We start from the raw sequence: 13139 nt of genomic DNA on the forward strand, positions 1-13139 counted from the left end.
ACCGATCTGAAGTGTAAGATATCTTTTAAATTAAATCCCGGTGCAACTACGGAGTAGAAAATTTTCAAACTCCCACATAACTGGCCCCTCGACCATTCGTCGATCACTTCTTGAGTGAGACCATCTGCGTTAGCGTACCCCTAGTACGTATGATTATTTCCATTTCCCCACTCTGTTGACATGCTGTGTTTTTTTTTCTTTTCTTTTCTTTTCTTTTTTCCTTGTTCGAGTTCTAGGGCTCGTTTTTCCCTTTTCGTCTTTGCTTCCCTTTACAAGTTAAGCCCTGGCATTTGCTGCAGACCCATAGCCCTACTAAGTCACTTGAGCAGAAAATCCATACAAGACCCATATTCTAGCTTACGATGTACAGTTCGGAGGCACTAAATATGTGGGTTGGCATTTCCTTGATTTCGAATCCCCGGGCTTTGCAAATATTACATGGCTATTAATAATGTATTTGTTATTGTTGATTGTACGGAGTATATAGGGAGTAGTCTAGATACTGGGACTTGGGGTAGTTCTAATTCGGAGAAGAAATATACACAAATCAAATAGATTGATGCCACTAAACAATAATGCAATAATGTGTGGAGAGCAATGGACCAGACAAGAATGATAGTGTACCAGGAACGGAGTACATGGACATCACTAGAAGTGTGGAAGACATTTCAAGATCCATCGCGATTCTTCCCGCTTCTATGGCTACCATGGAACCTTGTCAGGAACAAGTTCTCCTGTGTTACATAATGATCTCCAGGATGAACATACCCTTGGCAGTAATGGGGTAGATCTGTTGCTTATTATTGGATGGTTAATCCCGGAATACAGTAGTTGGCAGATGGGAAAAAAATTCAATCGCGGAGGCTCTGATTCGAGGCTTCGACTATCGAATTTAGCTTTGTTTTAGGGTCAAGAGGTAAATACATCTCGATAATATACTCTAATAAGGTGCTTTACTCCTACTTTTCTCCGGGGAAAGGGAATTAAGATTATTGAAAGTATTATTGAACCCCGAATGATACCTTTGATATTACTTTTGAAATTATAGTCTCGGACCAATGACGCTCATAGGGTGACTGCAGTCAGAATTTTTAGACTTGTCATGTTTAGACTTATTTCCCCTCCCTCCTCCCCTGAAGGAGATGTCAAGTGACTATTTTCTTTTTTATTTTATTTTATCCTTTTCCCTTCAATTTGGAGATGCCGATCATTGGTCCGGTAGATTAGGGTCCATTCTGATCCAAAGGAAATGAACTTTAGGGCTCTCCAGGGCTGATTGTGATTTGATTACATGGCTAGCGTCGTGCCAATTCCATGGATAAGTGGTTGTCTTTCTGGTTTGAGGGCTCCATCAACCATTCTGGGAAATTAAAAAACATTCTTTTCGGATTATATTGTACATTGCACATTGCACATCAATATATTCTTAGATTAGTATATTAGTTTTATATTTGAATCTATTCCTTTATTATACACCCTATCCAAAATTTTATTAAATAATACCTATCGGGAGTACTAGATAAGTCTACGATCAATCACAATCGAGATCCCCTGAGACGATCCCCTTACGCCGTTACGGGAATTTTTCAAGATAACGGGGTTGCAGAAGGGTCGCGCTAGTGGAAGAGTCATTTCTTATTTTCTATTATTATATTATTGTATTATATTTATTATGTTTATTTATATTTATTTATATTATTTGACATTTTCATTTTCATTTTCGTTTTCATTTTTCATTTTTATTTATACAAAGTAGTTAGCTCCAAGGTCTGAATGTCAATCCTTTCCAAACCGTCGACCCATAGATCGGAGATGGGTCTTCCCTTTCGATTGTCTCATCCTATTTTCTTTTCATTTTAGTTTCCTTTCCCTTTTCGACTTCTACATACTCCGTGCTCTCTTCTTCTTTGGTGCAGGAGGGTTCAAAACTGTATGACCGCGAGCACCTCCATCCATAACAATGACAACTGCACCGCCGGTGCATCACCCTGGCCCCGATAGTGGTATACCCGGCCATCTCGTCAACCATCTCCCTCGCTACCATCCCATTGCCATGAATCCGAATCCGCCTCCACACCAAATGCCACCTCCGGAGCAGATGGTGCAGAGCCACCATTTCCGTCATTTCGCGCCGCCTATGCATGAACATCATCCCCAAGGAGTACCACCAGTACACAGTCCAGCTTCTTTGGAACATATCGAAGCTCGACTCCGGCATCTAGAGCACGAGGAAATGGCCCGGAATGCAACTCGTAGTCGCATTCTGGCAATGCGCAAGCATGAAGACGAGGAATTTCGGTTAATGACGGAGAGAGCCGAAGCAGAGGAAGAGGTAAGCCAGATTCTGATACCCGTTTAGGGAATCATAGTTCTAAAACAAGCTTCACAGGACCTTCGAAGACAACGCAAGAAGTTAAAGAGAGAGTCCATGGGACTGGGGCTCAACGCTGCGAGCGACTCGCCGCCTCTACGGCCTACACCACCTCGCCGATTATCAGAGACCAGTGCGGCAACAACATTGGCTTTCTTCAAGCAACAGAGTCCCCCCGAGCCCCGTCAAGCACCTCTCCCACCCTCATCTCAGGCACCACCCCCATCAATGCCGCCACCCCATATGCACGCCCAACCTCATCATCAAGCTCCCCCACCTCCCCCACCATCTCAGCATCAACACCCAATGCTTCCCCATGACCAAATACACAGCGCTGGCTCCATCCGCCGCAAGCAAAAATACACCATCAAAAACGTAGAGGCATGGGGCGAACGCCACGGCCGACCAGCAGCCCACGACCCATCTGGGCGAGCATTGTGGAAGCGACCCTCAGACGGAAGCCTCGTATATCTCACGTGCCCAATCCACGGCTGCGGAAAATCCGACTTCGTCACCCTCCACGGCTTCATGTGCCATCTCACCAAGAAACACAAAGACCGCACTCTGGGCAGCCAATCCCGCGCCCTCGAAGTCTGCGGCGTAGTCTACGATCCGAATGCTCCGCTCCCACCAGTCATGAACAACCACCGAGCCTCAGCAGAAGGAAGCCCGCTAGATTCCATTCCCCTGGACCACGACGGCGACCAGCACTATGAGGACATGGACTCAGACTCGGAGGGCGAGCTCGAGCGCGAAGGCTCCTACCGAGTCAAAACTGAAGTTCTAGACCGGTTCATGCCCGATGCAGAAGGCACTCCCACCGAATCCGCTGCGGCAACACCACCCAAGCACGCAGTGAACGGATCAACCAAGCAATCCATCTCGTCTATTATCGACCGCACCCCCGAAACAGAATCAAGAGAGGCGTTGGCTACCCTTCCACCTTCGGAATCTGGTATCCAGGGTCCCTCTCCTACATCAACTGAATCGTCTGTACCGTTGAAGCGCAAGTACGAATTCTCGCCGCCTGCGGCGGAAAAAGAAAATGCGGAGCCTTAGTGGTGGGTATCATTGCGGAGTAATATTTACCTTCACGGTCGATCTCCACGGGCTATATATATATACAACTACATAATTTCTTGGGCGTCTACGGATATTAGCGCTCTCGATATGATAATCAATTGCACCATGTTACATCTATTTCTTTTTGTTTCTGTATCTGGGGGTTCAAATGCTGTCTTCGAGCTTGTGTCTCTTTCTTGATACCCTATAGTTATACCTGGGTGGTCTTCGTGCCTCCTATTTGGTTTGAGATAACGGTTTGATTATCGCCCAATGCTTCTTTAGCTAATTGCATAAATATGCTGAGCATACTAGTCCATCTATATATGTCTGCTGTACCAATGTCCTCTACTTGTGTAACACCCATTGAGGTAAATGAAACCGCATAGTAGGGTTTGTTGTTATTGCACTTGCAAATTGCCGTGAGTTCCACGGCCGCTTTGAGGGTACTAAACAGGAGATTGTGCCATAAAGGAATGTCTCCCAGAAAGTATTATTCGGGCTTTTTACTGTCAATGCAAGAAATAGAGTGGCTACCGAGACTGTAGAAAACAAGTCTGCCTCCGATGCGTTTGCTAATGACACCGGCAAGCTTCATTGGTGATCTGGAATATGTTTTGAGATCCTATATATCAATCACATCGAAGTATTCAGCCATATCAGTCTGATTCCTCTTCAAGAGTCTCTCAATTTTAGCACGAAAATGTTCATCCAAACAATCTCGTTAGTCGAGGCCATCTTACTGTACGCTCCAAGGTTCCAAGGTTATACCTGGTGATTTTAGTAAAAGGGGACCTTAGGCCTTTTAAGTTAGCTATATCCTAATCAGCTTGCATCCCCAAGATACACATGAACAAAACCACCCCATATGTACTTAAGTTGTATCTACGGTTGTATTCTATTTATCCTTCGCCAATAACAAATGTACCAAATATCCAGAGCCATTCTTTAGTCCTTTCCCGAGTACATCATCACTCAACCTCCAAACCCGGAACTCCCGCATTGTCTCCCTAAGCCAAGTCTCAAACACATCCGGCGACCTCTGCTGCTGCGCGATAATGCAAACCGTCGGTTTACGGCGCGGGCGAGGTTCTTCAGAACCAGCAACATACGCCGGCCGCAGCCGACAGATTTCGGCGCAGGTGCGCACGAACGGTGCAACGAGTGCTTCGTTGTAGATGCAGTCACAGGAAAGGAGGAGGTCGAAGCCTTTATCTTCCCCTTCTTCCTCATCTTGGGCCTGGGCATCGTCGGATTCCATACATTCCTTTAGTGAGGCGGCTTGGTCAGTCTCCCAGTCCAGTGTTGTAAAGGAGATATTATCAACAGGCTTGACAGTCGATTGAGACTTTGATTTGGATGATTTGGATCCCTTGCTCTTGCCTTTTGCTTTGCTGTTGCTAGAAGAGGCACCGACGGACGCATTGGCGTCAAGGTTCGTCCGAAATAATTTGCGCACGTATTCCTGGTCTGTGGCAATGTAGTGACGCACGGAAGGTGCCAGTACGAGAGAGACTAGCGCTGAGATCCCGGTTCCGAGTTCGGCCACGGTTGAACTCTGGCTAAGGAGGGAGGTTGTCCAGAGCGGGTTTGAGGGATTGGTTATCCATTCTGCGAATAGGGGAGTAATTTTCCATAGGACTGAAGGGGTTTTTTTTTGCAGGGTTAGTAGTGAATTAATTTCGGGATGGATGGCTATTGATTGCAGTGAACATGAAAGCGGGTGGTGATTTTGTGGATAGTCGGGAAGTCGCCAAGGTATCCCGAGGTATAAAAAGGGAAAAGCTAAGGGATAGCAGAGCAGGTGACAATTCGATCTCGTGTTTGAGGGAGAAAAGCGAGAAAAGCACAATGTGACAGTGTCAGGGTCCGAGTCAAATGAGACATTCATCCTCCGAGAGCCGAGGCACACACAAACAGCGGATAGGACGACTTGAGAATTCGACGCCTTGACCCTCGGGCCTGGTCTGGGCACTTCGGACTCGGGTAAAGACCTGCGGAGAAGTCCGTGCTTGGGTTTGTGGTCTCTGGGGATTCCGGGGACAAATCATAAAGGAACTGGTGCAGATCATGCGAGCTCCTATGTGGTGTACTCCGTACCGGAGTCCGTACTTACCGGCGCCTGTAGTACCTCCTGCCCGATGGGAGGAAAGTAATGATGGTGATTGATGGATTGTGTATTCATTGCCATTGATAGAGATCTCTACGGATGGTGCTCGGGGATTGAGCATTCCTAGGTTGTTGCTTGGAATGTCTTGTGCGAAGAGGAGAAATGATTCTATAGCGAGTTTAGTGAGTATGCGGAGTACTTTTGGAATATATGCGGGAGTGGTGTACCCTCGTCCACGTCGATGACTTCTTCGCCATTGGCGAGTAGGTGGATGATTTGGTCCATGAGTTGATATCCACGGATGTTCTAGTGATGGGTTATGGGGGAATATTTGATTTGGTTATTATTTTTGAAGGGATCACGGGACCAAGAATATAACTGTGACTATATATATATAACTATAACTATATAAAGTATACCGGGGATATCCAATAATTATATATCATTTACGCCTATTTAACCCTATTCTAGTGGTTCTATCAAAGCTATGACTTCTAATAGAATTGTTGGGAAACCCAACAGAAAAAGGGAAAACGGGAACTGATCTACCGGGAGTATACCATACTATGTTGTACAAATAGGTTCGACTTCCTATTATTGCTTTGATTTGGAATGAGATATTTTAAAAACCGAGACCTAAAATTAAAAATCAATAAAATAAAATCAATAAATAAAAAGCACTTGAAAGTGCCTTGGAAGAGCTCCGTGCGAGTACTGCAACTCGAAAGGCCGAAAAACCTTAGACACCTCTGCGTCATTTGCCGAAGACCAGCCACATAACTAACCTTCCAAGGCCAACTCTCTCTTCTCCTCGGAAGGCTCAGATAATACTATAATACTCCCATCTCTTCCTTGACTTGGTAAGTTTTTTTTTTCATTTTAGCTCCTGCTCTAGCTTCCTACAGCTCGTGTGTTTTGTCCCCTTCCTAGCTCCGTGCTATTTCCGCACTAGCTAACATCCAACCCCCCTCTCCAGTAGAGGAACTTTTCTTCGATCCTCGATACTCCGGCACCTTCCGCTTTCCCTTTGATCGGGACATACAGTCAATATGTCGGTACAAAACATCCACCTCCAGCCGCGCATGGTCAAGAAGGGCCCTTTCTCGATCGAGGCGCCCGGATATGAGCGCGTCCCCGGTGAGACAATCCCTCGTCGACACCCCAAGGCCAAGGACGGCCTTATTACGACACTCGAAGATGTCTCTACTACCTACGAGAATATGCGCCGGTCAGCTCGCGTCTTTGGCAATTCCAAAGCTGTCGGTAGCCGCCGGCTAATCAAGACTCATGTGGAGAACAAGAAGGTCAAGAAGATCGTGGATGGTGTTGAGCAGGAGGTTGACAAGAAGTGGACCTATTTTGAAATGAGTGGTTATACCTACAAGACCTTCCTCGAATATGAGAAGCTCTGTCTGGAGCTCGGTAGCGGCCTCCGCAAGCTAGGCTTCGAGAAGGACAGCAGAATCCACCTCTACGGTGCGACGAGGTAAGTAACACATTGCGCCTTTTAAGGAAATTCGGAGCAGGATAACTGACTTGATTGTCCTTGATAGCGCACACTGGCTAGCCATGTCACACGGTTCGTTTACCCTTATTTTCCGGACGCGCGAGCAAACCCACTAACCTACTATTACAGGCTCTGCCTCTCAGTCCGTGACCATTGTGACCGCATATGATACCCTAGGCGAGGAAGGCCTAAAGCACTCTATCGTTCAAACTGGCAGCACTGCCATCTTCCTTGACCCTGGCCTGCTGCCATCGCTCATCAGCATCCTCCGGAGCGTGCCTTCAATCAAGCACATTATCTACAACACCGACACGGAAATGGACCAAAAGCTTCTTGATCAGTTACATAGCGAGTTTATCCACATCAATGTGCAGAGCATCGAGGAATTGCGCAAGCAAGGCGAGGAGAACCTCGTGGAGCCGGTTCCCCCCAAGCCGGAGGACCTGTGCTGCATCATGTACACCTCGGGCACAACCGGACCACCAAAGGGTGTGCCATTGACTCATGCCAACGTGATCGCTGCTAGTAAGCCAAAAAGAGCCCCGGAACCACTGTCTACTAAACTAATGTCTCGCAATAGCTGCTGGTGTTCACGCCGTCATCGGTCCCTGTATCAACCACACGGACTCCCTCCTGACCTACCTCCCCCAATCTCACATTCTGGAATTCATGTTCGAGAACCTGTGCTTGTTCTGGGGTGGTACCATGGGATACGGTAACCCCCGAACCTTGTCCGATGCCTCTATGCGCAACTGCCTGGGCGACATTAAGGAGTTCAAGCCTACCGTTTTGGTCGGTGTTCCGGCCGTGTGGGAGTCAGTAAAGAAGGGTGTCTTGACCAACCTAAACAAGGCTAGCTTCGTGGTCAAGGGTATGTTCTGGGGCGCCATGTCGGCCAAGAGTTTCCTCATGAGCACCGGCTTCCCTGGTGCGAACCTGGGCGCCTCGGTTTTGGACGCTGTTGTCTTCAAAAAGCTAAAGGAGGCAACCGGAGGCAGACTCCGTGTTGTCATGAACGGTGGTGGCCCCGTCTCCAAGGACACCCAGAGGTTCTTGTCAATGGCTATCGCCCCCATGATTAGCGGCTACGGTCTAACCGAGACCTCTGCCATGGGTGCCCTGAACGACCCCTTGGCTTGGAACCCCGATGCCCTGGGTGAGATTCCTGCCTCGATCGAGGTCAAGCTTGTTGACTTCCCCGATGCTGGATATCTGACCTCGAACAAACCCCCTCAGGGTGAGATTTTCATCCGCGGTGGCAGTGTGACCACAGGCTATTACGAGAATGAGGAAGAGACCAAGGCTGCGATCACTGAGGATGGCTGGTTCATGACCGGTGACATTGGCGAGTTCGATCGCAACGGCCACCTGAGTATCATTGACCGCAAGAAGAACCTGGTCAAGACCCTGAACGGTGAATACATCGCTCTGGAGAAGCTCGAGTCTGTCTACCGCTCATCTCCCGTGGTTGGCAACATCTGTGTCTATGCTGCCCAGGACCAAGACAAGCCCGTCGCAATCATTGTTCCCGCCGAGCCGGCATTGAAGAAGCTTGCCCACGAGAACGGCATCAAGGGTGACACACTCGAGAGCCTTGTTCACGACGAAAAGCTCAACAAGATCGTCTTGCAGCAGCTGCAGTCCGCTGGCCGTGCTGGTGGCTTGAAAGGCATCGAGATTATTAACGGTGTTGTGCTATCTGACGACGAGTGGACCCCGCAAAACGTAAGTGATTCTCGAACTACCTGGAGTATGAACCTTACTAACAATACATTAGGGTTTCATGACCGCTGCGCAAAAACTCCAGCGCAAGAAGATCCTCGCCCGCTACGAGTCCGAAATCAGCAAGGCCTACGGCAAGAAATAAAAAAAAAGGCATGTCAAAGTGCTTCACTTGGATTTTCGAGCCTCACCCTTTTTTTTTTTTTTTTTTCTTCTATTTTCTTTTCCCTGCTGTATTTGCTTGCGCTTTGAGACCCTCTCTGTTATTACCACTTTTTCAAATCTATTTTTACATTTCTCTCAACTCATGCTCTTGATGTTTTTTCATTTCTGCCACGATGTAGACAATATAGTAATCCATGTGGACATGGACTGACGGACATAGCAACGGATCTGTTTTATCATAACCCACTTAGCTTCATCTTATTTTACAGAAAGCTTCTTTGATCGGCCATGGACCCTTTTCTCCAACACCCAAGGGTCTTTTGGTCCTACGGATGGTTCATAGTATATAGCCTAGACTCCGACTAGAAGACAAAGATATTAGAATCAACACCCCCTTATTATGGTTTGAACATGAACTTATATTCAAGAATATCTCCGATGACTGGTTTATCCAGCCATATACTATGAATCTAGCAGACCTGTCATATATGCAAAAGTACAAGTACATATGCATGGAGCAGTGCCTTTGTCCAAAGTACCTAGGTACCTCGGTACCTCACTGATCAGCCACAGTTACACCACCTCCCAACTAATCCAAAAGTACCCGAAGATGTCCATGTACCTGGCAGGAATTAGCGGCAGACAAAAAGACACATATTCGGACCCGCCGTATTGGTACAAATCGAAGTAGTAACATAGAGTTCGCTAGCCTCAGGTACCAAAATGATCCCGTGACCGAAAGTGTACATATCTCCACGTGACTCAAAAGTAGCAAAGCCAACATTGAAGTCACGCATTATTATCTCCCTCCAAGACTACAAAACTTCCATTCCCAATCCAAATGTCTCTCTGGAGGTAGGTCACACAGCCTTAAACCGACCAACCCCCGCACACCCCCCAAACACTGAGACAAGAAAGGAAGAAACTAACAAGCTTCACAGCTCTTACCGTGGCCTCGCCCCCAAAACCCGGGCCCTGTTCGGTATCGGCGTCATGGCCTGGGCAGGCATCGGACTCTGGACCACGCCCCAGGTAGAAAACGCTTTGGGCATGCAACCCTCGAAGGAAGAGCAGGATGCGCTGGATCGGAAGTTGGCGGTGCGCGTCTCGCGTATCGGCGGAGAGGGAGGAGAGTCATCGGATACCCGTGCGAACTGAGAAATTGAGATGTCAATGGACGACGCGCGAGAACAGAGCTCCAAGTGCTCATGTGATCGATCCATGAGCTGGTGATGGCGATAGCTACGGGGTGTGCTTTGTGGTTCGGCTGTGATTATCTACGGGAGTCCTAGGTGCAGTTTTACGGAACCATGGGGTTAAACGCGACTGGTCAGAAAAGGGTGGAGAGGGAAGGCAGTCTGTTGCAGGCTGCCGGGCTGGTGTGGGAAGGAAGTCTTTCCTTGGATATGGATATCTTGTTGAGTCTACCTTCCCCGAAAACTCAATTGCAATATTGTGATTGCGATGCATTGCTGCAATTCCCTGCGCCCGTGCCCATGCCCGATATCTAAACATCCAACTGCCTACCTATATCCCGCACCCGTCTATCCATCCCCTCAGCGCATCGGGACTCCAGGATTCAAAAGAGGACCCGGTTCGTCGGAGCCGGAAGGCCACTTACTATGTACCTCTGAAAAGCGGTCATAGCGAATCACCCTGCCGCTGTTAGTCTTGTTCTTCGGGCGTCCCGCCAATACAAAACAAACAAACAAACAAACAAGCAGTGGTCAATGGCCAGTGGCTGACGCCCCCATCTACATCTGCGAGACTTGCTCTGCGCGTGCACGTCCCCATCGGAAAGACTACACGGAATGGCCTGATAATCCATGCCTTACCCTGTCATTTCCCACGCTCACACCCACGCCAGTCCGTGCGGCTGCAACGACCCCGGCTCCAACCGCCCTGCTCGCAGCGCAGGGAAGGATTGGGCTGCTACAGTCAGCGGTCGTCTTTCCCGCCTAGCCTCCCCTGGTGCGGACCTTTTTCTTTTTCTTTTTCTTTTTCTTTTTTTCCCCCCCCGTCCTGTCTGGGGCATTGGTTAGGGATTCATGTGGCTCGGAAGAATTGCTGCAGCTGAGAGGGTGGATCGTTGCTTAGCCTGGTCTGTATCGTGACATGTTGGTTGTTGTCTCGATGGTCCAATTAGAGTGCGATTTTAATTTCCGACATTTCTCTTTTGTCCGACTGGGAAAGTGATGCGAGGGGCAGTTGGCCTGGTTGGGATTGGGGGTTAGTGATTCTTTGTTTTGAGATGTTTGGGTGTCCTGTTTTGGACTTTTTGATCATGGGGTCGGATCAGGGATATTTGGAATATGTGTGTCTAGGTTAGCTTCTACTATAGTCATCTCGACGTCTTCAATATTTGAATTGGTCCCTGATTTCGCATTGTCTATACTACATAATATTGGATACTGGATGGGATGTCCTTAGGGAAGTCATATTCTTTCCAAGGTAATGTGAATCAATCTTACCAAAGCACCTTATATCATAAGGTTCTTGAAGCAAGAAGACCTCAGATGGGCATACAATGGCAGTGCGGCTCTAAAAGCATTTTTTTCGGAGATTATTTTTATGATATCACTTGTAGTGTAACACGAGGGATCCTTTTGCCTTGAAGGATATCTTGTGCATCCCAAAGATTGACGCTCATCAATTGGGGTAATCGGGAATCTGATCGATACGATCCTGCCAGTCTCGACAGATTGCGCCTACCTACTCCTATTCTATTCATAGATACCATGATCTCATTCATATTTGTAGCTGCCCGAAAACAACACGATTGGTCCAAAACCTTACCTCGCACAAGATCTATTGTCATGTGCTTTTGTTCCGGGTGAGACAAACCTACCATGCTTGGAGGCCGTTGAGGTGGAATATGGAGATACAGACCGGCCTCCCTAGATGGATGATATCATTGCAAGGCCCGGTAGTAGATAGTTGGGCCGATACATATCTCGACCTGGAAGGAATAACTAGGTGCAATAGAACATAGCCGACTGTACCTAGAAGCTAGCTTCCAAGCACGTAATGCGTCCAAGACAGTGGCGAGGGTTGGAATTGGAGCAGACATGTCATGGACAGGGTTATTCAGTCTGCGGTAGCAAAGAAATAGATCGCGGAGGTGTCCATGCGGATATTAATGTTCATGTCTTTAGGCAACAGAGACAGATATCGCACTCGGGATAATTAAGCTAAATATAAAGTCTTAAGAACACAGATTGTCTTCCGAGCGTCTTGGCTTGATGGCGGATAGGGTTGATTATCGTCGTACTGACAACCCAGGGTCCATTGCTTCCAGGCTTGTGCCTTGTTAAATCACATAACCTCCTTGCTACATAAGCCTAAGCTTTAAAATGCGCTTCCCTGGATTCATGGCAAGTTTTTCTATAGCCAGTAATTCCTGCGTCGAGTATTTTATGTTACCAAACTATATTTCCCAATCTCCTGTGGAGATATCTGGGACCCCCAATCAGACCCAGCAATGTGTACTCTTTGCAGAATCACAAGAAAGGCCAATTGAGGGTAAAAAGGGACACCGAAAGCCAAACAAGGACATTACGAACCTCAGTACTCGGTGAGATGAAGCCTGGCAGATGGTGTAGGCAAGGAAGGGGCTTATATGCACTATAAGGCGCCCTTTTCGTAATCAATCGCACTTTGATCTACACTTCTTTAAATATGTTAACTCCGCGGGACGGGTAGAGACGTAGGGAGATGTCGTGGGCGCAGCGGAAGTGGCAGGAGCCGCAAGGATAATTCGATATTTGACTTTCCTGAAAACATTCCTTGGAAACAATCAAACCGAGAATATCATATTCTATATTTGGCATTCAGGTTTATTGTAGATTATCTGCGTAGGAGCAGGAGCCAGCAGGACAGCAATGCAACCTGTTTGAACAGCGGTCAGGCTATAGCACGTCATTGCTGCGCTGTACTGCCATGAGTCATGAAGTAGAGATATTTAAGTTAATATGATTAATCTTAGCGTAAAAGAGTGGATTTAAAAGAGCGTAGATGTAGATTAGGGTACATATACTTTAAAGTAGAAATACCAATGAAGTATGAAGTAAGGAGTGGCAACATACCAGTATATCGAAATGCCCAGCATGACCACGGACCAGATTAGGAGTATCAATTCAAGATATTGAATAGGAAATAAGCAATCCTCAAACGCCTAGGATTGTGCTTTTGCTGACTTCCCT

The 13139-nt window shown here is 47.4% G+C and overlaps 4 protein-coding genes across 4 annotated transcripts; 3 read left to right on the top strand and 1 right to left on the bottom strand.

The window, feature by feature from the left end:
- Window positions 1-1960: 1960 nt before the first annotated feature.
- On the top strand, window positions 1961-3430 carry N7537_004658 (uncharacterized protein; the record flags this gene model as incomplete). Its single annotated transcript, XM_056895715.1, has 2 exons — window positions 1961-2332; window positions 2390-3430. The coding sequence occupies 2 exons, from the start codon at window positions 1961-1963 to the stop codon at window positions 3428-3430; spliced, it is 1413 nt and encodes a 470-aa protein (XP_056755463.1).
- Window positions 3431-4331: 901 nt separating this feature from the next.
- N7537_004659 (S-adenosylmethionine-dependent methyltransferase) lies at window positions 4332-5828 on the bottom strand (the record flags this gene model as incomplete). Its single annotated transcript, XM_056895716.1, has 4 exons — window positions 4332-5074; window positions 5352-5513; window positions 5550-5711; window positions 5771-5828. The coding sequence occupies 4 exons, from the start codon at window positions 5826-5828 to the stop codon at window positions 4332-4334; spliced, it is 1125 nt and encodes a 374-aa protein (XP_056755464.1).
- Window positions 5829-6592: 764 nt separating this feature from the next.
- On the top strand, window positions 6593-8917 carry faa4 (long-chain fatty acid-CoA ligase FAA1; the record flags this gene model as incomplete). The annotated part of the gene is made up of 5 exons (XM_056895717.1): window positions 6593-7029; window positions 7097-7122; window positions 7180-7575; window positions 7631-8775; window positions 8828-8917. The coding sequence occupies 5 exons, from the start codon at window positions 6593-6595 to the stop codon at window positions 8915-8917; spliced, it is 2094 nt and encodes a 697-aa protein (XP_056755465.1).
- An 861-nt stretch (window positions 8918-9778) lies between these two features.
- On the top strand, window positions 9779-10095 carry N7537_004661 (uncharacterized protein; the record flags this gene model as incomplete). The annotated part of the gene is made up of 2 exons (XM_056895718.1): window positions 9779-9792; window positions 9879-10095. 2 exons carry the CDS (start codon window positions 9779-9781, stop codon window positions 10093-10095), a joined length of 231 nt encoding a protein of 76 aa, XP_056755466.1.
- Window positions 10096-13139: the final 3044 nt, after the last annotated feature.

This window comes from Penicillium hordei, assembly GCF_028827395.1.
Source record: "Penicillium hordei strain IBT 12815 chromosome Unknown utg000002l_segment0_segment0, whole genome shotgun sequence".
NCBI classification, from domain to species: domain Eukaryota; kingdom Fungi; phylum Ascomycota; class Eurotiomycetes; order Eurotiales; family Aspergillaceae; genus Penicillium; species Penicillium hordei.